Source organism: Chiroxiphia lanceolata, chromosome 8 (genome assembly GCF_009829145.1).
Source record: "Chiroxiphia lanceolata isolate bChiLan1 chromosome 8, bChiLan1.pri, whole genome shotgun sequence".
NCBI lineage: Eukaryota > Metazoa > Chordata > Aves > Passeriformes > Pipridae > Chiroxiphia > Chiroxiphia lanceolata.
The window spans coordinates 8,830,117-8,857,238 of record NC_045644.1 but is presented as its reverse complement, the minus strand read 5'-3'; the positions used below and the strand labels follow the sequence as shown (position 1 = coordinate 8,857,238).

The 27,122-nt window shown below is 37.1% G+C and overlaps 1 protein-coding gene across 1 annotated transcript in view; it reads right to left on the bottom strand.

Moving 5' to 3' along the window:
- NRAP (nebulin related anchoring protein) overlaps positions 1–22,077 on the bottom strand; it is a 50,477-nt gene extending 28,400 nt beyond the window's left edge. The window contains exons 1-17 of the mRNA XM_032694569.1: positions 21,841–22,077; positions 21,480–21,574; positions 20,661–20,748; positions 18,393–18,497; positions 17,748–17,852; positions 16,978–17,085; positions 16,023–16,127; positions 15,387–15,494; positions 13,765–13,869; positions 10,961–11,065; positions 8,968–9,084; positions 7,121–7,225; positions 6,075–6,182; positions 5,272–5,376; positions 2,790–2,888; positions 2,177–2,281; positions 596–703 (exon numbers count right to left, since the gene is read on the bottom strand). Coding sequence (XP_032550460.1) covers positions 596–703; positions 2,177–2,281; positions 2,790–2,888; positions 5,272–5,376; positions 6,075–6,182; positions 7,121–7,225; positions 8,968–9,084; positions 10,961–11,065; positions 13,765–13,869; positions 15,387–15,494; positions 16,023–16,127; positions 16,978–17,085; positions 17,748–17,852; positions 18,393–18,497; positions 20,661–20,748; positions 21,480–21,574; positions 21,841–21,912 — 1,743 coding nt within the window. The 5' untranslated portion in view covers positions 21,913–22,077. The remainder of the gene's footprint in view (positions 1–595; positions 704–2,176; positions 2,282–2,789; positions 2,889–5,271; positions 5,377–6,074; positions 6,183–7,120; positions 7,226–8,967; positions 9,085–10,960; positions 11,066–13,764; positions 13,870–15,386; positions 15,495–16,022; positions 16,128–16,977; positions 17,086–17,747; positions 17,853–18,392; positions 18,498–20,660; positions 20,749–21,479; positions 21,575–21,840) is intronic.
- Positions 22,078–27,122: the final 5,045 nt, after the last annotated feature.

Genomic DNA, 27,122 nt, shown 5'->3' with positions numbered 1-27,122 from the left:
ATATGCTTAAAAACTTAAAGTCTTCTGATTAGCTAAATTATCTGGTCCTTAAAGGCAAAGATAAGAGATCAATTCAAGCAAGGAATTCAAGATTTGATTTTCTTAATGAGGTGAGATTTCATAATCTCCATCACTGCTGAACACTTTCCAGCTGCAGAAAAAAGTTTCTGCCTTTTCTGCCTCTCCAAAGGGTAAGAACCATGATATAAGTTGTTTAGAAAGATTTTGTTTGGAAATTTTTTTACATACATCTGTTTATGTTAAAGAAGCAGATTAAAGAAATATGCGTTCCCTTTACAGTGAATGATAACAGCAATTTTGAGGCTATAAACAATTCGAAACATTGAATTTTACTAGGGGGCTATTGTGCAAACTTTGCTTTGCTCTGTACACTTGATTTAATAGAAAATAATTTTCAGAGAGTGAAATTTGATAGCAGAATCTGAGAAAGTTTCCAACTGTTCATTAGCCAATGAGAAAGACGGACAACCAAACGCAGGACTTAAAAATCCAGATGAAGCCAGCTAAGCTTTATTTCCCTGGGCTATAGAGACTTATATAAAGAATAATTCCTAGGTAACTAAATATAACATACATCACTGGCAAGATCCCTTGAAGCTTTGGCAGCAAGTAAAGGCAGAGAATCAAGTTTCATTTCAAAGCCCCGGCCCTTACTCTTCTCCCAGCCTTCTTTGTACTTAATCTGAGAAAGGAAAGACAGCAATATGTCACTAACACATAAACACACAAGATCTTCAAAGAAACATGAAAATTATTAAGAGCAAAACAGAAGTTTAAAAATGCTCAGTCCACAAACTGGAATATTCTTAAGTCACAGTTCATTATCATTTTGAGCTAACTAATTGTCCAGGATTGAGTCGAGAATTTTTTTTTCTTGGAGTTTACAGGCACTTTAGATTCCAGAACATGTACCAACAGTTCTCATTTTCAAACAGACACAGGGGAGAGAAGGTTTTTCAAAAGTGCCTCTGGTTATGTCTTCTTATGCAAGTAGTGTAGACCTACAGGAGCTGATCTATTGGACAGAGCAGCTGGTGCTAAGAATCAAACGTCGCACTGCCCATTTCAGGATTTTTCATTCCCACTCCCCAAACTGGAACTAGTCAGGTCCCATGCACTGAATGTGTATTTGTAGCTGCAGTTCTTTATATGAGCTGCTGGAGAGCATCTTTCAGTTTGGCTGCATTCAGCTCGTGTGCTCTGAGACCATCCCACAGTGTGAAGTACAGCTCAGTGGAGCAGCCCTTACGATCAGATTTTCTTCAAAATCACACTCATGAGCCACACAAACCACAAATGTAGATTAAATGCACGACAATCATATGCTTAACTTCTGAAAGTTAGTGGAAGTTAAAGGAATATTTTTTAAGCTCTTTTTCAAGATTCCACTTGAAATTCCGGTAGAGGAGGATCACCCATGCGACAATGGGTGATGCTCCACAACTCTCCACCACTGCAACTTTTTATTTGCACCACTGCAAAGAAAACTTGGTGAAGAACACAAGATATGAAAAACTTCCAGTAAGGCCAACTCACAACTATGAAAAATTATGAAACTGGCTAAAAAATAAGTCAAACCAGGAATGCTTGGAGGTTTTTTTCTCATTTTGCTCTTATTTATCTTATTGGGTTTTTTGCCCTCCAAAACTATCTACAACAATGGAGGTTTGAAAAATGCTTTAAAAATTAAAGAGAAGATCAATTTTTCCTGCAAGCACTTGATTTTAGCACTCAAGTCTCTAAGTGAATTGCTATATATTGTCATGAATTATGAATGGTAGCAACAGCGGGTTTGATCCAAGTTTGCTGAAGTCATTGTTTCTTCGCATTGACTTCAGCAGGCTTTGAGTTATTAGAACTGTGAAAATGTTGGTTCTTCATGCAAACATCACCTCAGAGGCAGTTAATTTTGTGAACACTGATTTACTAAAGAAATTCAAATCATCTGAAAATGTCTTGAAAAAAAAAAGTCTAGTGGTTTCACTGTCCTTGAGATTGGATTCCTATCTATTCTGGGTACCATATTTCATGTTGTTTAGTATAAAGATGGATGATAAATGCTAAATGCTTTCAGAAACAGTATCATCATGTTTATATTCATTTCTGTCTGTTAACAGCATCATGAATGCCAACATTTCCAAGTGGCTTGACTTACCTCACTGTATAACTCAGCGTTGGCTTTCGCTTTCAGTAGCTGAGGTACGTCCTGAGGCAGAGTGTAGTTTGTTTTCGTCTTCTCATACTCAGCTCGGTAGTTCAACTGCATATATTGAAAAGGTCAACAAGAACCTTAGTTATTTTTAACTCACTAAAAATATGACCATTAGACTGATTGATTGCTGTTAAATTTAAGGCCATTAGTGCCACACATTCTAGATACTCTCATAAGTATGGCTGATGTAAATATGAGGGCAATAAGGCAATTATAACTTCATAACTTCATCACTTCTAACCTAATAGTAGGAAGCATAACATTATTCTATAAATGGAAGAGCTACTGATTATCTATAAGTACAAAAGATATTATTAAAAACCATGTATTAATAAATACACAGGAGATAAATTTCTAACAAAGCACACTAATACAAATCTTAAAAATGGAAACAAGCATCAGACCTACTGGTATGCTTGCTGTATGGTTGGAAGTGATTTCATTCAGTATGTACTCTTGTTTTTGCGATAAATCTGCTGATGAACTATAAATGGTCTGAAATCAAATTATCTCATAATTCTAATAAATGATGGTGGCTAATGATGACAGAACTTACATCACTGAGCTGCTGCGCATTTATTTTGGCTTGAGCAATTTGTGGAGTGTTGGCAACAGAGCTGTACTTCAGCTTGTCTATGCTTTGCCTGTAATTTACCTAATTTAAGATAAAATAAAAAAAAAAGATTTAATAAAGGAAGAAATGGTCAGAGTGGAAAAAGAGAGATTGAATAGACAAAATTTTGTTAAATAACACTCTAGATAAAACATTACTTAAACCGTAATAAACTGAGATGAGGAAAAATGTCAAGATCTTTTGGGTTAGATCTGAGCTAATGCTCTGAGAAATTCCTAGTCTGAGATCACAGTTTTTATCCCACCTTGAAAATGAAGTTCCTTATAGCTCCTCCCCAACAAACCCACAAATTCTTAAAAGATGCAGTACTAGCTTGTCCCCCAAAACATTGCTGTAAGACTGATATTCTTAACCATCACTTAGTCCATTTTTATCTTTCTCAGACAAGGAATATTACAACTGTCTATTAAGAGGTCTGTTCAGTGTAATACTGCACGGAGCAAATGGACTTTCTTACCCTTTTTCTTTACTGAGTTGTACTGTAATAATTAATCACAGAATTTTTGTGTATGGTGAAAGTTTTGTGTGGATGATGAGAAAAGAAAAACATATGGTACCAAAAAAAAGTCATTTTAACATCAGCCATCAGAATTGGAGCCCACTACATTCCTAACAAATTAACAACAATTCCTAACAAATGTAGCAACAATAATAAGCTAAAGAAGCCCAAAATTATGCAAGATTAAATAATCATAGCAAAGCTTTCTTTGAAACCTGTTGCTGCCAAAGAACTCAGTGCTATACTACAGAACACAATTATTATTCTCTGTAGGCCATAATTAATATTCACTGTAGTTAATCACCACTTTGCAAACATTGCAAATCCCATTGCGTAAAATCATTTCTCAAGAGCACTTTTTGCCATTAAAGTGGAGTACATTTCTAGAGACTTTGAGTTACTGAAACTATTTTAATGAGAACCTTCTTATTTCAGGTATTCTCACATAAACTTGCTCATTCTGCCAGAATGACAAAAACTAGGAAGAAAGGGTTGAATTATCTCACAGGGCCAAAGTGATCAAGGTACTTAAAACAGTTCATTTGCTTCCTCAGAGACAGAGAGAATTTTAAATCCACAGAAAGGGATCATTTCTTTTTAACTGAAACTATGTATTTATTGCTACTTGTGATTGCTTAGCGTGTGAGAGAATTGTATTCCTAAAAGAGTTCAGAGTAACAAAGCTGGTTATCAGGGAGCAGATGAGTCCTGTGACTATTTCAAAATACTAGATGATTATCATGACAAGTGCAACTCAGTCTCTGTGGCCAATTGATTTCCATATTTCAAACCCAGATGTTGACTATGAATTGTAGAGTCACAGGTAGTGCTGAAAGGTTTTGTACATTTTGGACATGAATTCATACTTTCTTTGAATTCTTTAAGAATGCAGCTCTCTCAAACACTAAGCAATCAAACCTTGAACTTTACTTTTTTAAGCTTTCACAAAGACAAAGCTGAAATTACTACTGAAGAGGCAATAGGTCATCTTACAGCTGCACTATATCAAGTACTTCCTCAAAAACATGAGAGTTCTCAGTTCTGGCTATTCATGCTACCACCTCTTTCTTGGAAGAGGTATTTATGCCCAGATAAGTCTCATTTAATGTTAATGACCTCTCTAAGGCATATTGCTTCTGTTTTTTTCTGCGATTTCAATGGCAAGAAACAGGTTATGTACATCTTAGGTAGTCAGAAACACCTTGCACAGCTGCTGCTCTCTTCCTGCTGATTTTATATGTGATGCCTAGTGCCTATGATCCTAACTAAGGCCCAGGTTAAGTTCCCAATCACAGATGAGATCAATTAAGCTTTTAATGCTTGTGAGAGGTGAAAGTATGTTATGCTGTGCAGTCTGCCATCCTCCATTTTTCTGTAGAACATATATAACCACAGCAGTATATGAATTTCCTCACCCCCTTCCATCAGGAACTCAACCCCAAGCACAGAGGGCATCTCTTTTGCATGGACTGCAGGCTTATGGACATTTATGTGACCAGTTAGTTCCCCCTCAAAAGGGAACATGTATCTTCAGGGAACTTACAATGGATGAGACAGCTATTTCAGTCTCACCATCCTTTCAGTGCTTGATGCTGCTGTTAAAGTTGTCCGGGATGATGAGACGTTTTGCAGCACAGAGCAGGGACAGGACAGAAGTCACTTATTTCACATCACTGTACAATCTGTGCTGAACTGAAGCCAACAACAGGACATGGCAGCACTTCCTCCTCCTCTGAGACCCCTTGATACTGCAGCTTTTGCTTTAACTTTGTTACCACTAGCTGTTTGCTCCCATGATTAAATCATTGTTTGACATATACAATTTATCACAATCTCTCCTACAGAGAGATGATGAGCTGTGCAAGTCACAGGAAAAAAAACCAAATCAAACATGAAATTATTTACATCTTTCAAAGGGACCAACTTCCTTGTTGTCTGGTATGAAGGAGTGAGAGTAGCTGGGTAATTGTAGTCAACACCATCATGTTTGTAATCAGATTTATAGGCTATCTGAAACACAAGGAGAACAAAAAAAAAAATCATTTTTTTTTCAGCTGTCATTTGTTTGAATAATAATCAGTCAAGAGGAAAGGAGAAACAATAATATTAATATTAAATGCAGGAAACAAAGTAAGTTCAATGTCATGAGTGACAAAGAAAATGAAATTATTTGCATAGTTTAGCCACTAATTGATTCTTTTTCAGCTCCTCAATTAATCCAATGCCAACAGTGGGAGCATTAACTTAACTTCCACCTATGACACATCTCTTTTATCTTTCTGCTTAGTTCTTGAGCTTCTTACAGATTTGTAAATAATGTACTTGAAGGAATGGTATGTAATGAAATAGCTTCTTGACTAACCCAGTAAATTAAATTGGAATCCAGAAATCTTCATTAAAGACTGTTTTTTTAGCAAAGGTCTGACCCTGGGGGTGGTGACAAACAACTTTCAGCACCCTACTGATGTCAAAGAAAACCGAAGGATCTCAGTATGTTGCCAGATCACTGAAATTTCTTATTTTAACTTCTTCCACACAGTAAGCTATAAATCAGTACAAAAGGGTTTCCAGAATCTCCCCTCTTCCCAACATGTCTGTTCTTCAGATCCCCAGTAAAATATGATCTAAAGTTTTCTATCAACTTAATTCTGGAAAAAACGAAAGACAGGCAGGCACCAACCATCCAGGTGTGATTAAAAGAGACTTACATTGCTTGCCAATGTGCCAACTTTCATGGCATGTAGCATTCTCTTGTCCATGCCGACACCTACATAATGACCTTTCATTTCATTCTCGTAGGTTTCTTTGTATTTAAGCTGTACCAAAAAAAAAAAAAAAAAAAAAGGCAAAAATACTCTGAGAAAATAGGTTCAGTTGTACTATTCCATATTTCACAGAAGGGAGACAAATTATTTCAGCTGTGGTCTGCTAGTGTTGCGTCAATGCAGAAACTCATTAGTCCACAACCTTGGTACTTTAAAAAATTTTTAAAAAACCCTCTGTGAGTTTCCTGTTTTACAAGATGTCCTTTACATGTTATTTGTATCACCCGGATGCCACATAAAGAAGATACCTCTGCATTTTATTGCTGCATATTATTTCAACAGAAATAAATCCTAGGGAAAAGTTCCAGGGAGGCAATATTTGTACATTAACAAATAAACAAAATTTGGCTGCTTTGGTGCATCTTTCACCAAACCCAGAGTGGGGAATTTGACAAGAAACATTAATCACTCTACCATCTAAACTGTATGGCAAACAATTTGCTCTTCTGGGATTTCAGAGAATGGTAGGAGGCAGTATGAAACAAAATTATATTTCATGATCATGAGATACAAGTTATATAATTATTAACACTGATTACTTTAACACAGTAATTATGTTTCTCTCTGGCATGAACTCTGGTGAAGTATCTTCTGCCTAACTTTCCAGTCAGGACACGGACACACACAAAGAAAGAAATAATAATTATGACAGAAAACAGTAATAACTCACAACTACTTCTCTAGATTAGCAGTCCATTGTAAGTAACCTCTCATCTATATACCATAGAAGTTCTTTTCATAATCCTATTTAAAATGAGTCCCAGTTATTCATCAGGACACACTAGGATAGGTGCTGTACACACATGGGCAAAAATCAGTTATAATCACATTTTCAGTGCACTCTTCTCTGAAACACACACACACAGATGACTTGTGATTCCGGTAGCTGCCAGGTTAAGCAAGCCACACACGAGGTGCTGAAAACTTACATCACTGGTGAATTTTGAGACCTTGCTCACATTCTTGAATTGTGGAGTATCACAGTAGTTCATGCTGTAGCCTTTGTTGTTTTCAAGATCCTTCTTGTACTCCACCTTAGTAAAAAAAAAATGCAAAAAGGGAAGATACAGTGAAACCTTAATCTGCTCTATCAAGATCCTTCGCACAATTTTTATTAGCCAGACCAACTCTTCTGAGATTTTGATACGCAGTTTTCATCAGATGGCATATGATGAAAATTAATATGAGGAGAATTTTCATATACTCATTTCTCGTTTTATAAGCAAAAGAAATGCAAACAATTCCATCCATTTGGACCTCTGCAAAGTGTATGAGACAGTGACATGAGGAAAATTATTAACAAAAACAATGACAAACAAAGGAATTTTAAGGTGAGCATGGAGCAAATGAAAAAAAAAAAAAGAAAAAGCAGGAAGGATTGAACAGGGGAAAGTTTACCAGAAGAATCCTTCAGAGTAAGTTTAAATACAGAACATACAGAACAGGTTTGATATTTTCATCAAGTACCTTTGCTCCGAAGTAGGATATCGGGGGGTGATATTAAAAGGGTTACTGGAAATGGGACTAAATTCAGTAATGTAGAATTTAATATATATGGGGAGTAGTCATAAAAATTTCAGCTACGAGAGCTCATCACTTGAAAAGGCTAAGAAAGAGAAAATTGTTCATGTGTAGGATGACCACAGAAAGAAGTCAAGGTGCAAAAGTAACACAGACATGTGGAGACCTTTGAGCAGGCACTGGGAATGTGCTGTGTACCAGGTTCCAGCAAGACCTCATCAAGAACTTATGTACTCTTATAATCCTTCCTGTTTAAGGAATGTGTACTCAGCCTGTGTAACAGCTGCAGTGACAGACTGTGAGAGACAAGAAGAATTTAGCTTGCTTAATCTGGGAAATCAAAGGCAGAGAGAAGAAAATTATGTATTTGTAAACATCTCAAAAAGGTAGTCATGCAGGGAGAAGAACTTTTAAAACTAAAAGGCAATGTTAGCACAAAACACAGGAGTAATAAAGTGGACAGGAATAAATGTAGGCTAGGAATTAGAAGAGGAGGATAATATGATACTGTGTCAAAACAGCAGGAACCAGGAATCATTGGCCCAGGAGGCCCCTTCTAGTCCTAGTTCCAGGGGTTTTTCATTATTGAAGGTTTTATACTTTGACATCTCAAGAGTATAAGTTTTTAAAACTGCCATGGGGAAGTTCTAGAAACTCACATTTATTAATAGCTTTATAGCTGATATGACACTATAAATAAATTAATAATTCAGAATCTACTGAGAATTCTCTAGCAATCTTCCCTTGCCAAGCAGAAAAAGAATCAATTATCAGTAACTCACAGGTTTTCACATTATGGAAGAAAACAGAAATCTGCGTTAACAGAACGGTATGAATTTTGGCTTTGTTCATGTTATTTTTTAATTAATAGAAAAACTTTCTTTGAAATACTCTAAGGTACACACACAAGTTATCCTAAAGCACTTGTGATTATATTTAATAGCACATTAAGAGCACAGTTCAGGTTTGGGGTTTTTTTTCAGATTTCTATTCTTCATAAGGTCAGAATTAGAAATACCCTTCCGGCATTAGTTTCCCATGTTTTCATGCAGATCATTGGAAAGGCCAGGAAACAGCATCTGAAGATCTGTTCTTGAACTTTTCTCTCCAGTTACTGTGCCACACACAGATGATTTTTGTTGCATACAGTGCAGTAAGAACAACATCTTTTTATATTTGTAGTCCCTACTCATCAGGCACAAATGTTTGTATGAGCTGCTCTCGAACTTGTTAACAGATTGATTCAAGTCCTTACCTCACTGACAAGCTTGTTAACACTTTGGGCTTGTTTAAGAACTAGGTTGTCTTCAGCTGTTAGGGAGTGAAAGTGAGCTGCACCTTTCATCTTGGAAAGATCTTTCTTGTATTTTATCTGAAAAGAAGTAGGGAAAATTATAAAATAGATGTCTACCTTCTCATTATTACTATTTAGACTCACTTCATGAGTCAGGATAAGATTTTTCCTATTCTTGCTTTGATAAGTAAATGGAAATTGCTAAGTCGAATCACTGCAAGTACTTACTTCCTGAAATAACCCAAATATAACCCCACAGCCCTAAAATCCCTGTCAAGACATTTTGCTAGAAAGCATTTTTTTAAATCCATTTTATATGTAGTTTGAACAACACTGGTTGTTGTTCATAGTTTGAATAGATAACTAGCAGGTTCTTGGCTATTATCTAGTTGGAGCTCGTCTGTTCTTCTATTACTGAAGTTAATTCTCAGTACTTTGATTTTAGACCTGTAGTCAGAGAACTGCAGATGGTCATCAGATGTTCAGCAAACTTTTCCTTTTGTAGAAACCAGCTTTTTAAAACAGCTGCACATTTTTGCACTCTTAGTGTTCTTAGGGGCATTGTATTTCTCTATCAAATAGAGATTGAAATAAGGGAGTTGTTAATTTAATTTAGACATCAGGTTATTGACTTAAATTGGGCTCAGATGGGTGAAAAGAGATAATACATATATTGGCCTTTTGCCAAACTTTGTCCAGCAAAACCCCTGTTGGGAATATATTTGAGTAGTTCTTGCATAGGAGGAGATGCTTTATGATCTACATCTTATGTTACTGCTTTAAAAATAGGATTCATAATTTACAAAATATTGAGTTATTTTATGTGTGCTGAAGTGCAAAGTGTTTGGGGTTTTTATTTTCCAAGCCTGCACATAGTTTCTCCAGCTTTAAAGCAGTAAGGTAGCTTTATAAGAATTTTAGTGTGCAAATCTTACCTCTGTGAACCAATCCTCCTCCTCACTCCAAGTATTACAAACTAATAAGGAAACTACTGATCATTAGCATTTTGAAAACCTATGAAACCGCCATCTTTATCTGGAAAGGTTAAATATTCCATGTTTAAACAAAATAGGGATTGTCACAGAGGGTTTGAGGTTTTTTATATTCTCTCAGTCATAAGCTCAGGTAACAGAACATGACTGATCCTTTCACTCTAGTTCACTGCTCACGTCTGGTCCAGGCTCATGCAAGCTGAAAGACTCAACCATCTGTTAGCTCCCCAGAAAACAGACTGAGCTCATCAGCTCAGACAACCCTATGGGGGACAGGTGTCCACACTACAAAGGTTGTCATTCACAGGAACCCTTCAGAGCAGTCAGAAGGTAGTGACCTACAGACTGATCCATTTTTTGCCACTGCCAGAAACAGTCTCCTCAAACAGGACTGAGGCTCTTTAATGGATGGGCTGTATGCAAGAATCACACATCACCACCTTTTTGCCAAGTCTTTAGTTTACCACTCAAAACTAAAAATCCCCAGCCTAGAAATAAGCTCACTTTAGTGAAGTGACAGTGTCATACTCTATGGTTTCTTTTCCTCCCTATGACTTGCTTTGTGCTAGAGGCATGATACATCAAAATATCAAAACCAGTACAGTTCATTCATCCTCCATTTATTCACTACTGGGAATACCACAGCAGTCCACAGGATGATTAAGGCAGTTGAAGGTTTCATTAATAATACAGGTGCAGATTTGCCAGGAGGGTGAACCTAACAGTAGGGATCCCCATTAGTTGCTATATCCATCTCCTCCCTCATGCAAGTTGGAGCTGTGCCCCCTTCTATTAATGGATATTATTAATCCCCTGAGCCATTCAGTTCCCAGCAATGCAGTGAAATGTCATTTTTGTTTACTTCTCAAGTGTAATTTTAGCATTCCCCTCCCAGGCACTGCTCTGACAAACTGCTGGTTTTAATTGTTTATGAATTGTATTGATTCAGGTTTCATACTTACATCACTTGCCAATTCATTTGCTTTCTTGGCATTTTGATAAGCTGGAGTGATCATAGCAGGAAAGCTTCCTTTCCCTCTGCGTTCTTCAAATTCATCCACATATCCCTGAAGAAAATTCACACTGTTTACTCATCATACATGAGCAGGTAGGGCCATGGGTGATACTACAAAGCCCCGTAGACCTTGTTAGTAGGAAGGTTCATTGCTTCAATTATTTCTTTTTAAATGAAGAATATAATAAAATTCCTAAATGTAAGAATAAAATTATCTGTTTAAATAACTACACTTGTAAAATTAGTTATGCTTCATTGCAAGAGAACTTTAGGTAGATAATAGCTGTGGTCAAGACAGCATTCAAGTATACAATGATATACATCTTCTAATCTCACCTCATTTCTTACAGAGATGGTATCTACTTGCCCCTCTCTGTGTCAACATGTTTCCCTCAAATATTATAAAAATACCTAATGGTTTGGGCAGACAGGAGATTTGCTTATATTTAGCAAGTTTAACGTAGGGTCAGCCTTCCTCTGTGGTGTTACAGAGGTCACATGATCATTCCATGGCCATTTTTCACATCATAACTGACCCAAAATAAAACTTCTCTGATGCAGTGACATATTTTGAAGAGGGATTGATTAATGAAGCATAAATACCTAGATATTAAAATGGTAAACTCCTTAGGGAATTTTAATGCCATTTGCTTGATTTAAAAAAAAAATTGTTGTGAAATTAATGCTCTTAAATCTATCTATAGGTAAATTTTTGTGTAAATGTTTGACAGTTTGAAAACCCTTTTGATAATTTAGTAACAAAATACTCGAGCTTTTTTCCAAATGGTAGTGCCCAATGGCCACTCCAAAGCTTTCCATGGCAAGATCTGGGGAGAATATGGTAAATACACAAACAAGTAAGATACGCTGTAATATGTCTTCTCTGCAATATTTTGTAAGTCTTTTATAGTAAAGAGGCAGTTTAAGTGAAAATATAACATGTGGCGTGTCAAGAATGTCAGAGAGAGCAGAGATAGGAAAGACTATAAATATTTGGGATATCCATTTTGTGAATTCTCAGTGCAAAACAATCCATTGCAGGTCATTCTGTGCACCATCAATCACATGGTAAGACAGGTCATACCATAAGTTTGTGAATAATATAATGTAATCATAGCTATCTCGCCTAAATTATTCTATAAACAGGCATAGAAAATACAAAATATCCCTGAATAATCAGCTGAGTCAGTTTCTAAAAATACCATTCATGAGTTTGAATTCTTCAGACTAATCAGTCTTTTTCTTCTTTCTCAAATAAATTTTTACATAATTTCTAATATTGTTCATATTACAAAACAGTATTTCCAATGTTAAGAAAATTATTCTAGCCACTTCTAAGATTTTTAAGCACAAACAAAACTGGTGCTTAGCACACAGGAATTTTACAGTAAGGTTACTTAAATTGTCTCATGTTATATATATACGTGCCTAATGATCTCGACAGTTAGAAATCTAATCCCTTTGCCCATCATAAGTCACAATTTACTCAGAAAGATCCATTAATTTCAGTGATTCTATGTTATTTGACTAATAATATCAGTATCCAATCTATGAAGATTAAAACTCAAATTGAATTTGAAGTCTGTGACTGAAGTTTCAAAGACACTTTCAAAGAAAAAAACTTAAATCAATTCTAAAGACAGAAGCATTCTAATGCTTGAAAATGTAATTAGTGCCTTCTCAAATTCATTTTATTTGTTTATTCTTATTCAAACTTGTAGTAGTTCAAAAGACAGAAACTAATTGAAGGCTTTATCGCTACAATTCTAAACTCATATTCTTCAAGGATGGTTTTCTTTTCACAGATTACTAGATGTAGATTGGGACAGAAGGGAAGAAATGTAAAATCCCAAATATTTTAGGGTAATACAATCCCTGTTCCTTCATTTCTCCAAAGTATATGGATCTACTGAGGAGCTAGGACAAAAAACCCTAAGATTAACCACATAGTTTTCTTTATACAAGAACACTATTCAATTTCTTTCAAGTTCCCTTTTGCTGTATTCAGTTCTGTTTAGCTGTGCTATTTCCCTAGCTTAATTGGAATAGAACTTTGCATGCATTTTGGGAGACCACAAAACCAACTATATTTCCTTAAAAATTAAACAAAAGCAAAACAAATGCCACAGACCAAAACAGAACTAAAGGCTATTTGGTTCCACAAATACAGAACTACAGCTTGTCATGCTCATAATATCCCTTCTGTAGAAGAGCTAAAATCTAAGAGATTTAGTGCTGCTCACACGTATTTAGAGCTGCAAAGCTCCTAAGATTTGTAAAAATACCAGCAGGGATAAGTTGCTTAGCTATCTACCAACTTCCCACTATTTCATAACCCTTTGACTTTTCTCCTGACTGAATTTACATTTTCTTACTCATGGAGTGGGAGCATTTCCACAAGTAAACACACTTCAGTGTGATATATATCAACACTAAAATAGAAAGGTATAGTGCATACATACACACAGATAAAATTTGCCAAGATAAAGCCCACCTCTTGGAATGACTCTACCACAAGGGTCAGGCAGAGACAGTGCATGTACCTTGTGGTTTCACCTTTTAAGAGCCAATGCCAAACATATTACACGTTAGGAGCATGGTGCTGTCACACACCACCCTTTCCTTTGAGACTTTGTTTTCTCAGACAGGAAAACAACGTGACAATAGGTCTCACTGTAGTTTCTAAATTCTGGAGCAATCAGCTGTAGTAATGATCAACATCAGCAGGGTTATCTCTTGGATGTTGCATACCTGGCCATACTGATCTACATTTTCTCTTGCAGAAGTAACATCTGTTCCAGCTGTATGACTGGCTTTTCCCTTGATCTCTTTTTCGTATCTTTGATGATACTTTACCTAACAGGAAAAAAGGAAATGAATAATCTGCGTGAGTTTAGTCTGGTACACAGATGCTGCATGATAAATAACAATCAACGACATGCGCATGTTGCCAATAAAGGATTGTCAAAATTCTCATTGCCACCAATCTACACAAGTCAAATATGCCACTTGAAGGTATAAAAACAAAACTAGTGATGTCCTTTTTAATAATGCACTAGGAACACAGGACTTGCCATTTCAACCCAGACCATTAGTTCAGTGTGTTCAGCACCACCTGCTTGTCAGTGGTTAATCCCTGATGCTCCAGCAGTTTAAAAAAATAGAACTGATTGTAACGTAGTTTCATGGTTACCACAGAGCACTTTTTTACTGGGGAGTCATCTGAACACTATCAATAAATGCATTTGTTTCTGAAAGATGCTGATCTCCACAGTAATCAAGGGAATTTTAAGCATCCTTCAAGTTTAGACCAAGATTTGCACTACCTTTGCTGAAGTGAAAATAATGCCTGTACTTGATGCTGCCCTTTAATCACTGTGTGTTTGCTGACAAAAATGAACGGTTTTCCACAGATCAAAGGCAAATTTTTTAAGAGTCAGTTGCTTTTGCCTTCAGAATTACAGATCTTCTCTTATTTTCCTCAATGACTCTTAATAATGTTTTAAATTCACTTCCATTGGGTTAGCACAATATATTATCTTCTCCAACAAAAAGAGCCTTTCTTTCAGTTTCCAATAACAAAGCACAATTAACCGTATATTTTGAAGCAATACTGACGTCCTTTTACAATGCTTATTTGAGAGTACAGTGGTGTTGTGGTTTTGTTATGTTTGGAAAGGAAAATTAAGCCAATAAAGATCAGTATACCAAAGAGCTTAAAAAAAAGCCATGAAAAAGTAAGGAGAGTAAAATGAGTGGAGTAGAAAGCTATAGTTTATAAATCTATACCCGTGCCATGTGTTTGTGTGTGTACCTATGTCATGTGTTGGTGTAAAGGCAGTTTCTTAAGTTCATATTCAAGCCTCATCCTGCAACAGCACAAAGGCAGGAATAGGAAAATGAACAGTAAGGATCCACTCAGAGCATAGAAATACATGCAAAGCAGAGCTCTGCAAACACAGCCCTCCCCCGATAAAAGGTCACCCAGAAATATTGTGACTGTGTAAAAGAGCTGCACTTCAGACTTCATAACTCATACTGAGTTGGGGAGAAGGAAATCAAAAGAGCTCCAGCTGACTCGTTATTGTTGTTCTTCTCAGCTGTATGCAACGTGAGGCTGGGTAAAGGGGACATTTTTGCCCACAAAAATCCAGAGTGTTGATTCACAAATGCCTCTTTTTTCTTTTTGTGCATAAAACTCACCTTTGTCCCTGCAAGAAGAGACAGCCACTGGAAAAATCTGTGTGTGAAGTGCACTGATAACATAACTCCACAATGCTTGTGGAATTGCTGCCAGTAAATGTTTTAATCCAAAATTTGTATGACAATTTGTTGTTTTCTTCCCCAAAAGAGACTTTGCTTTGGACACTTACATCACTAGCTAGTTCATTTGCTCTCTTGGCTATTTGATAAGCTGGAGTGATCATAGCAGGAAAGCTGCCTTTTCCTTTCCGTTCTTCAAAGTCTTCTGTGTATTTCAACTGTAAAAATTCAAGATAGTTCAGGAGAAATTAGATCAAATGTATCTTGATTGCACACTTAGTCAATTTTCAAAGTTGCAAAGTCAGGCGCTCCATGGCTGTCATCCACCAAAAGGAGGATGAACCATGAAGTCTGAATCTTTGCAAGGTAGTCTTTAACTACATGATCACGTATCTTCTGAAGGACAGTTGTTTAAAAAAAATACTGAAGGTGTCTGCAAGATGCCTGCTCTATTTATATTAGAGTCAGGCATCTTCTTTCTTTACCTTGCATGGCACCTAATTGTTGGGTATAGCACAAACTAGTTCTCTACCTTCAGTTCTGACAGCCAGCTAATCCCTAAAATGGCCTAAAACTGAATATGGTCTTTGTAACTGGAAGTATTAAATACTTTACTGCAAAATGAGCCTGCCTTTAAAATATTATTTTTTTATTTTTCTTTATGTTCATATTTTTAAGTCATCTATAAATATCCCAAGAATCAATTGGAGAGTCAGAAAGAGGTCAATCTGTTTTGCTTCACTTACATCACTTGAAAGCTGTGATCCAGCCTTGGCATGAAGTATATCTGGAGTGTCTACAACGGAGGTGAACTTTGAAACTCTCTCTTCGTGTCCACGCTTGTATTCTACCTGAAGAGAAAAACACACAAATCCATATTACAAACAATAAGCAGCAAATATATATTTCCTATCAGAAAGCTTCTAGAGAAAATGAGCAACAGCTGTCATGGTACTCCCCACTGTACAGTCAAGCTATCACTATATTTAAGGCCCAATTTCCTTACAGTTAATCCCAGAAGTAGACAGAAATAGACCCAAATAATCAAATTTTCAAATTATATGAGATTGATGTGAGCCATACATTGATCAAAATGTCATGAGAATAGTCAATAATGGCCCAAGATTACAGTGCAATGACAATGCAGACAGTGTTTACAGAAAACAATGCAATACTTTACCAATACTTTAAAATTACTTCTGTAAGATTTATTTTTACTTGATTTTTTTCAGTTGAAAAGTTACTTTTATAACTAAGCAATTTTCTGCACATATATTTAAGTAGCTTTCATATAAAATAATTTTAATATTACAGTTATTTAACTTCAAATAATAAAGCAAGTGAAAAATTTCAAATGTAAATAATGAGATGAATAAAACCATAACGTGAAAACAAAGGTAATTAATTAAATTAACATTTTAGAGCGAGTCAAAATCTTTTTCAGATTGTGATAAACTACAGCAAAAGTCACTACATTTTTCAGGAAATACCTATATTGTCATTTTTTCCATATAACTGTCTTCCCAGGCCAAGTAATTTGTCAAGGTTGTTTTCTGCATCATGTTAAAATTTTCTCATTATGTAGAGTTAACAAGACAACAGCTATTCATCATAGAATCTAATGTCTAAAGTGAATGGCCTGAATCCAGGATTGTCCAGCTTCAGAAGTCTAAGACTTAATTAAAAACCCCTGTGACTTACATCGCTGCTTAGCTGGGTGGCTCTCTTAGCAACCTGATAACCTGGAGTGATCATAGCAGGAAAGCTGCCTTTGCCTCTCCTTGGCTCGTATTCTTCTGTATACTGAAACTAGAAAATGAATTTGTTTTCTCATTACAGAAGAACCCACCATAGTTTAATGTGATTCCTCTTTTAATGCCTGCTTCCTAAAGGTATGTATCACTTTACTTGAAAATAAACAAATTAAAGAACTTACACCTTATAAGTTTATTAGGTAAAACTATTTCCTACATAGAACAGAAAACAGTTCCCATTCATATCAATTATCCACTGTTAATTTGCTATGTTGACTGGGTCACTAACCCATTGTATGGACACAGACAATCAGTCATAATTCAGAAGTGATTTTCATCGGTCATGGAAATACAGTCAATGGAAATAGGATGTTTTCCATCATGAGTTCTGCTCTACTGAGACAGCATCACTTGCTAGATCAGGTCACCTCAGTTTGGTCATAGTTGAAGCGCTTCTCAATTACAAAAATATATAAATGTATGATATCTAGAATGGGCAATAGAACTGTTATGTGACTTTAATCACTTCCATGATTAAGTATTGTTATTGACAGAAGTAAACATGTCAGTCTTTCCTACGGTAACATCTTACCAAAGATGTATTTCATGCAAAGGCTGGAGGTGAATCTTACAAAACACTGACTTTGATGCATTTGTAAGTCTTCAGAATATGGTAGATCATGAAAATAAAGCTATTCCAAGCATCAGTCCACTTACATCACTCAGAGTTTTCTGTGCCTGCGTTATCTTGACCATTTCAGGATCTGGGATAGTTCCTGAGTACCATGATTTTCCTCCCTCATAGGCAGCATAGTAAGCATTCTACAAAACAAAAATTAAATAACTACCAATCTTCACCCTTGTTTTAATACTCAAACAGCTGATCTGACAGGAAAAAAAAGAAACACACATAGTGCTGTGGAAGTGAAATCTGCGGATGTACAGCACAAGGCCTACATTCCAAACACCTTCAGAAAATGCCAAGGCAGAACTTATATAATAGAACTGACATCAAGATGACAGGATCTAGGATCCTGGAGTGAGACTCAAATAACGATCCCTGGGAATCAGATCACTTGCTGTGAAGCTCCAGTGCCAGTAGAGAGAAGATACATAGAGCATGGCTGTACATGCAGCAGTCCAAACAGTTAACTGTACAGATACACTCCCTCCTCTTCTGATTCTTGCGTCCTAAGCTATAGTTGAGCTGTGTTACTTTAAAACGTTTAGCCAAATGAGAAGCAATGGCTTTTTTTTAGCACTTAAATCCTGTGACTAAACCCCCTAACAGTGAGGACTGCCAGTGCCAATCCTTGGTCTCCTGCAGGCTAGTAGCTTGGAGACTTGAGGGATATTTCTTACTTGGGTAGCCAGTTGTTGGGCTTTATAGACACCTTCAATTTCTCTGGACCTTACATCCCACTGAAAGACTGATTTGAATTGTTCACTCTCTTCTCGATATTTTATCTGAAAAAAAAAAAGATGATTACTTGTTTTAGTAGCTTATTAGTAGATAACAACACTCCTCCCCTTCAGAGAAGAACATGAAGGGAGATAAACCGGGTGAAGATTGCATTTAGCCCTAAGGTCAAAATTCTGCTTTCTAGTTCACACACAGCTTCTACCTAAGATTTCTGCTAATATTGGAGAGCTCCTCTAAAGGAGCAGTGTATTACACCTGAAATATGGCATGACAGTCTGAAAGAATAATTTGATAATTAGATGATACTTTTGGATGAGATAAAATATGAGAATAATTAAGAGATTTTAAGCAGGACATGTCAGTGTAGCATTAGATGAAAGAACTTTTACCAGATGAGCAATATTCTATTCTCCTTTTTCCCAGCACGGTGTCCACTAAGTATCCTGGCTCTGTATATGTAAATGGCTACTATATTTAGTCCTGGGTCATTATTTTCCTACTGCTACTTTTAGCATGATAGCATATAGAAATCCAACTGAAATCACAGCTCTGGTAATAACTCACTCTTCAGATGTAAAAACTCAAAGACTACAAAACTTAAACTGAGTGGACAGAAATATTACTGACTATATGTACCATTATTCCCATTTATAAATTTAGCACAGAGGTGCAGAGAGCTAAATGATTCATCTGCTCACACAGAAATTCTGTGTTGAGGGAATGAGTTTAATTTTTATCTCTGCATTCGAGTTGACATCTCAGCATAAGACTTAAGTGAGAACATCATGTTAGGATTGAAGAAACACCTTCTATTTTTTGCATCAAAAATAACCTTACATATAAAAACCAACAAACTACAGCAGTAAGTGAAACCTTTTCCCAAGTTATCATTATTTTATACATTAGTATGAAAAACTTCTCCTCCTCACAAAATCTCTACAGAAGCACTCCCTTTAAGTAGGTTCTGCAGAATCAGCTTCTTTACTCTTAGCAATTTTCTCTCTGGAACAGAACCTCATTATGTGATTGAAAAGGACAGAAGGTGTTTTAGGTGTATAGAACAAGGGAAAGTGATCTTTGAGCTATCATTTGTCTGCCTGGTATATTCACATGCACTGGAAGTATCAGTCTCATATCACTGCCTAAAACCAGAAATAGAACCTGCAGTAATCCCAGACTCATTCCTGACCAGATCCGTCACATACAGTTTAAAGTGTGATAGTCACTGCTGGAGTAGTTATGGCCCATGATATTGCAACAACTGATGCACAAGAATTGCTGTACAAAATGATAAAAGACACAACGTCTGATGAAGGCTATTAATGTGCATCAACTTTGCATAGCTGACACAGAACATCAGAACAAATTCAATATGCTATAATATAAGAAATACAACAATGATGGTTAATCACATTAAAACACATTGTTTTGACAATATAAAAAGACGTGATCTCCAAGAAAATACTATCACGTGGAGAAGTGAGATATCTATCGGATTTTGGCCGTTCCTGTAATTTTAATTTCATTAAATCCTTAGAAATGCAAGTTTGAAACCGATGTGTTTGTAGGGAAACAGCGCAGATCCAGGGATGGCGTTTGGGAAGCCGGCGGGCCGTGAGCGCCTCTCGCGGTCGGTCGGGGCACAGCAGCCCTGGGAGGGTGGATGTGGCTGAAAGGGCGCGGGAAGCGCTTCCATCCCTACACCTCCAGCAAAACCGCGCAAAGATCCCTGGACTTCGTGTTTACGCGCCTCAGGTTTGCCAGAAATACTTCCCAAAGTATTTGTGAGAACTTTCGCCTGCGTGCCACCTGGGTATAATTCATTTATTGTTTCACATCAGTTTCTGAAGAGATCACAAAGCAAATAGGTCGTTCCTGTTACTGAAGCCTGTGTAGCCCCCCTTAGTTGCTAAGTTTACAAAGCTCTGGGCAGTTTATGTGAGCAGTGATTCCATATAGGTTCTCAGATATGGCAGGTGAGAAGCTCCTATCCATTTTTCCTTCTGAAAACAGAAGCAAATTCAGATCTAACCTTTCTTTCTCGTGAGTAATCACATTTAAAAAATTATGATTCAAACATAGCTGAAATCTTACTGCTCAAAAAGAACGCAGGGGGTAAGTAAAAGCACGTATTTATATTTATAAAGCAAGACACATCATCAAAATATAGAACAAAGACTAACACATTTGACCATCGAGATTCTTACCTCACTTACAATTTCTGACAGTTTTTTCGCATTCATATTTACTGGTGTGTCAAATACACTTGTGAATGCATTGTTTTTTGGATTATGCCTGAAAAAAATGGGAAGTGTAAAAGGATATTAGGAATGTACCAGGCAGCCCACGAGAAAGGTTCTCTCTGAGCACTCAAGAACACAATACCAACCTCCACCCCTCTATACATAACTTTTCTCCCACTTACACAGAGATCTCAGATTACATTCAAGTTATTATTGCATGGAGTAGGTGCCTAGAGCAAAATTAATTTTAATGATCGTCATATCAATGCTGTGTTTCTAATAACAAAAGAGAATAATAGAATAAAAAACAACTGTCATCTCTCCTTTTTCTGCTGAGAAATTTGACAGGAATTGATCATTATAAAATAAAAACTTCCTAGAACAAACCAATGCAAAAATCTGCATTTTATATATTTTCTTTATGATTAGCTCAACCTTGTTAACTCTTAACCACTGATTTGGAAAGCACTGAATTTTATGGTTTGGTTTATTTTCTTCCCATAATACCAAAATGGGACTTAATTTGCCATCTTTTAACACACTGAACAAATGAGGAAGCTTTATGTACAGTAACAAGTGTTTCCCATCATTTGTGATTCATGAAAAACCAAAGATATGCACCAAGGCAGTAACAATACCTAATTTCACATCACACATGGAACCAGGCTGAGTCCAAACGGTGATGTTCTATTACATTAAAATGATTAGGGAAATTAAAACTTAAAAAAAAAAAAAAAAAAAAAAAGAGAGAAAGAGAAGGGAAAGAGAAGGAAACAGACTTACGCTTGACAGTAAGGTTTTTTCTCATGGCTAACAAAGTTGTTTACTGTTAACATCATCTTGCATACTTCGCAGTGAAAACAGGCTTTATGCCATGTCTAGAAATACCACAAAACAGAAACCAAACAGACATGATTTGTATTTCATTATTATTCTGTTAAGTTTTAAATCTCAGGTTTGATCCTTACCATTCATTTAACGAATTTGAAGCATTTTTCTTCAAATATATATGTATAATTAACTCATTTCAGTTCTGAAATCAGTTGTGAGTAAAGAATTTTTGGAACCAAGAGATTTGCACTGTGTTTAAAGTGCCAATCTGTACATTTATTATACTCCAAAATGATAAAGAAAGAGAACTGACCTGATCTATACAGTTAATCTTCTCAGCAGGGTAAACCCCATAGCCACATCTAGCACACGGCTGCACATTCATCTTGAAATCCACAGAGTGAAAAATATATAGGTTTATACAAAAGGTTCAAAGAGTATAAAAGTGACTTTTTGGCCTGTGCAAAGAACACTCTAGACACTCCAGTCAGGGCCTTTTGCTGTGGTCAATGGCTCCCATTAAAGCTCTGAATTGAAGTCTGCTGCTCCTTTTGCTGACCTTCTGTTTCAAAGTCAGCTGCAGGCTGGCTTTTAAAGCCGCCAGTTAGTAAGAGTGGTTATTTTGGCAACTGTGTCAGTGCGTAAGGGAGGGCAGCAATATCTTTCTCTAAATAGAAGAATGAACTCACAGAAACGAATCATGTCCATGTGAATATTAGAGCCTGATCATTTAGTATTTCAGCTTTGTTGTCATAAGCCCAGGATGAAGAGAAAAGTATACACAGCAGCAGCAATTTATCATAGTTTCTCCTCATCCTCATATACAAGTGACCTCACGGAGGACTACTGCATATTTAGGAACAGCCTCATAATAAAAGGTACCATCAGAGATACAGGCCAGAGATGGGTTTGGAGCTTCCTGGACCTTTGGTACATCTAGAAGAGGTGCAGCACCATTGTCCCAGATGAGTCATTACTTTTTTCCCTTGGTGCCAGCTCAGTTTCCCTTTGTGTATTACAGGCAGCAGAGCAGGGCACACTCATTTCTCATATCTTTCTGTTTCATCAACCTGTCACTCCATCTCCAGCTGTAGGAGGATGCATTGTGAGACAGGCAGAGCCTGTTATCTCAAATAGTTCTAAACATGATGGGCACAAATCCAAACTTCTATCTACTACAGGAAAAACTTCAAAAAGGAACCATTTACTATTGCATAGAATGAACAAAGCAGCTGTTTAGCAGTGTTCCCAATGAGTAGGCTGGCACAGATCAGAATGTAAAAATTCCTTCACCAAATAACAATAAGGAATTATTATATCTGATATTACGATTCAAGCAAGCTATCAAGGTTGTGAAGTCTTCTCTGAGCAAAAGAAGCTATTAAATTCTACCAGCTACAAATGGTCAGGATTTGAGATTTATATCTCACCTAATCATAATACTTCCAGCTGCAGGGCTCCATAACCCTGGGACACAGCTAAGAGTTATCTCAATCTGATTAAAAGTCTACTCAGTCATTCATACATCTGCACCACTTCCCATGCCTGCAGCAGTCCTGGGATATTGCTAAGCACTTTTCTTTTCTATAAATTACAAACAATTCCATCAAAATAATTTCTGGCTAAACCTTCCAGGTATGCTTACAGAGCCTCCTATTCATCTCTCCACAGAGATATGCAGTTTTGCTTAACTTATTATTACTCCTTTTACTGAATGCTGACAATGTCCTGGCACAATGTACTGTCAGCAACTGGTGTGCTGAAAATAGAGTCTCTAATCTGAAGAGCAGTGGCACAAAGTCCTGAAAACACTTGAGGCCTTTCAAAGTGATATATCAGTATATAAACAGATGCATTTTTCATTTTAAAAAAATGCCCAACACAATTTCTTGTATTAAAATAACGGCTGATTTACCTCCTGTTATTCCTTTTGGGATCAAGAGCGATTTTTGTTGACCAAGTTACATCACAATAATATTTATCCCACTCACACCTGTGAACAAAATTAGTTTGGAATTCTTCCAGTTCCCTTCTCACACAGCTTTGCATCTTGTCCCACATTGCCATTCTGTTTATGCAAGTGACCTATATTGGAGTCACAGTGGCCTGGCTGTCCCCTCCTTCTTTAGCACTTGGCACACTACCAATTGCTGCCTCTTTGTGTTCGTGTACTCTAAGAGTCACTATATTGTATATTTTCTCGATAGTCCTAGTTGTCTTCACACTACCTGAATCCATGCTAGAGCCCTTATCTCACATTTTAGCAAGAATAAAAGATGCATGGCCTGCTTCTGTCCCAGCACAGGCAGTACATTGCTTAAGACCCCCTGAAATGAGTTTGGAGAGGTGCTGAAAGCAGGACATCCCTGAATCACACAAAACATAAAGTCTTGGCAACTACAGAACAAATAATTTATTCAGGAGCCACATGAACAGTGATCATCCGGACAGGACTCCAGCGTGGATCATAAGTGTATAGACCCCATGTATACTGTGCACCCAGAGAGCTTATTAGTGGTCCCTGAAAGGAATGAGACCATATGTCCCTTCCAAGAAGCCTCTCAGACAGCTAGAAGCCCTTTATTTCACAGATAAATAGTATTTCATTTCAAGTTATACAAAGACTGCTTCTTTTCATAGCAACAGACACTACCAGCTTGGCTGGAAGTCAGAAAATACATTTTCCAAGTTCTTCTGCTTCTCCCAAGTTACAGCATGTTCAAGAGGAGAAGCATGGTAAGCCACAATGTCCTACACAGCCGCTGTCTTTCCCAGCCACACTACTTCCCTCATATCCATTGTGCGCAGTTTCTGCTGGAGTCTATTGAAGATTTCCCCATTTCTGAGCACCTCAAAACTGTCCTGTTGCCTGGTCTGTTCTTCACCACCCTGGATTAACACTGAGTTGCTAACAGAAAAGAGAGAGTATTGAAAAATAAGCATTGTACAGTCTCATTACAAAGTAAGCACTGCATTTTGATCATGCAAGGAATTAAATCACAAAACCGGTGCAAGTTTGTTATCTTGACAAATCTTAGCAAGACATTTTCTCTTCAGTTAAAAGCTCATTGTGGCTTTTTTTCTCCTTTAGTAAGGCCCCATAAAGGCTTTTTGATATCACTGAAAATCTTAAAAGGCTTTACTTAACAGTAGAACCTTAATCAATGTGGTTTAAAAGTACTGTAGTTACACATAAAGTACAAGGAGACAGTACCTTGAAAGTGCAAATTAGTAGGAAGAAACATTGTTACCTCTCCAACCTCTTTAAATTCATTGAATTAACTGCATAGAAAACTTGGAGCACGTCTGCATCCTCAATCTGAATCTAAAAAGCACACATTAGTTACACAAAGTAACCTCGTGAGAGACATTCAAGTCAAGATCACCCCCTCTGTCCCTCCTGAATAGGAGCTGTGCCCTTTCAACCACATGAATAGCGGGAAGTCAGACACCACAGATTATGGCAACCCTATCCTCTCTCTACTTGTAAAAAAAACCCCAAAACTGGTGCTAGTTCACTACACAAACTGGGAGTGTTACGCACTGTTAAAAGCTGCCTGTAAAATTTCAAACACTAGATCAGCCTCTTTATAATCTTTCCTGAATCCCGTGATTGATTAGTTACCTGGACTCAGGGTCTTTTGCCTCATACAGTCTCTCCATGCTAATGAAATTTAGCATAGTAGCAAATCCAGCTTGCAAAAATATTGAAAGAAAGCTGGAAAAGATTTATCAAGACCAAAATCTCCTAAGACTCAAAGAAAAACTTCTAAGGAACCACCTTCCAAATGGTTTTTACATTTTTGCTGTTTTGGAAACTAATCAACAGCTGCTTACATTTCATGACTAAAAGGATTTATGCTTGCACTTTCCCTTTGTTGCCACTGTCAGGAAAACCTGAGAGTGTAGGGATTTTGCAAATGCTTTTAATAGAGCAAGACAAAGTAAAAGAGAAATTGAAAAAAGAACCAACAGGAGAAGAAGGCATCACTGTTACAGAGCAGAGAAAGAACTGGTGAGGATGTGCTACAATTTAAGCTGAAAGCTTGAAGAAATGTGCGTAAAGCATGCACAGCAGAGCTCATGTGCACACAATGAGACTAACAGTGTCCAAATATGCCAATTTATTGTGTATCATAACATAAAAAAGACCCAAGTTTAAAACTCATAAAACATGGCACGTGCAACAGATCATCTCTGCCTGATTACAGAGAAATCCCACCAAAACACATACACCAAACTGACTGAGATGCATTATTCTATGGAATTCCACAAAGTCATGGTGTGCCAAATCACACCACGCTGCCCCCATATTCCCCACAACACATCAAAACCATCCATCCTTTCTTGCAAAATATATAAAAACCTAACAATTGTCATTTGGGAGCGAGCACCTTGTGAGTCACTCAAATCCTCCATCCTAAAAGTATTCCCACACCTGTCTCCCAGGTCTCAGTGAAGCCCCATTCTTGTTTTCACAGACTTTGTGCAGAACACAGCACACAGTTATTATTCCAGACAGGTACTATTCAATTGCCTCGAGCCTTGTACCTGCCATCTACCTTTCGATTTCCCAAAGGCATACTCCACTGTCATCCTGCAGCTGCTTACGCAGTGGTTAAACACTTATTTTCTACAATGCATATAGCCAGTCAAAGACTTCATTATTAATGTTTTTAGGGAGTAGAGAGAGTCTCCAGGGATAAGAAAAGGAATGCTGATGGTATAGGTATCACATTGCTGGCTCTTCCCCCTGCCCAGTAATGCATATGGCCAGCTGTGCAACATTACACATGAGAAGTTTTTTCTTCCTGACCCTTCCCTAGGTGGCAATCACTCCACGCCCTGAAGCAAGAAACTTTCTCCTATTTCTACTGTCTTTTTAATTTCTCCCTTACTCCATACTGAAAACAAGCAAGATTTTGTGGGAAAAAAAAATCTAGCATCTTACACTGCATTAAAATTAACATGCATTGAAAAAAGGTATTGCAGCGCATCGAGGAATCAAATTTTGTCTTTGTGAATGCCAGCTACTAATGTGAAAAGAAAAAAGAAACCATTTTTTAAGATGTGTCCCATACCCAATTCTATTGGCAAACTCTTTAAAATTGGCAAGGATTATCAGGCCACTTTTTTGATAACAATACAATAACCTTTACAAAAAAGCCATTTCTAAGGTCTGTTAATTTGGCTGTGGTGGTCAGATGGTAATGGATAAACATTTTCATCAAGATATAGAAGACAACTGCTTCTGGATTTCCTAGATAACTCCCATACACATCCCTAGGAAAGCATATTTGGATGTTCTGAAGGTCAGGTGCCACTGCCAGTCATCACTGGTGACAGCACTCTCCCCTCCATGCATGTACTTGAAATCTATGGATTTCCAGTGTATCTGTTTTCCATGATGACCGATTACAGATTCAGAAGTGATGCTGTCTTCTTGAAAAGAAGCAGCTAACAGGTGGCGTGAGAGGAACCATGGAATTCTGTCTGATTTTTCAGGAGAAAACTTTGGCTATGTATCCAGTCAGGAGCTACAGGCACAACCCCACGAAGCAGAGCCTGGTCCCAGTGGTAGCACGCAGACACACG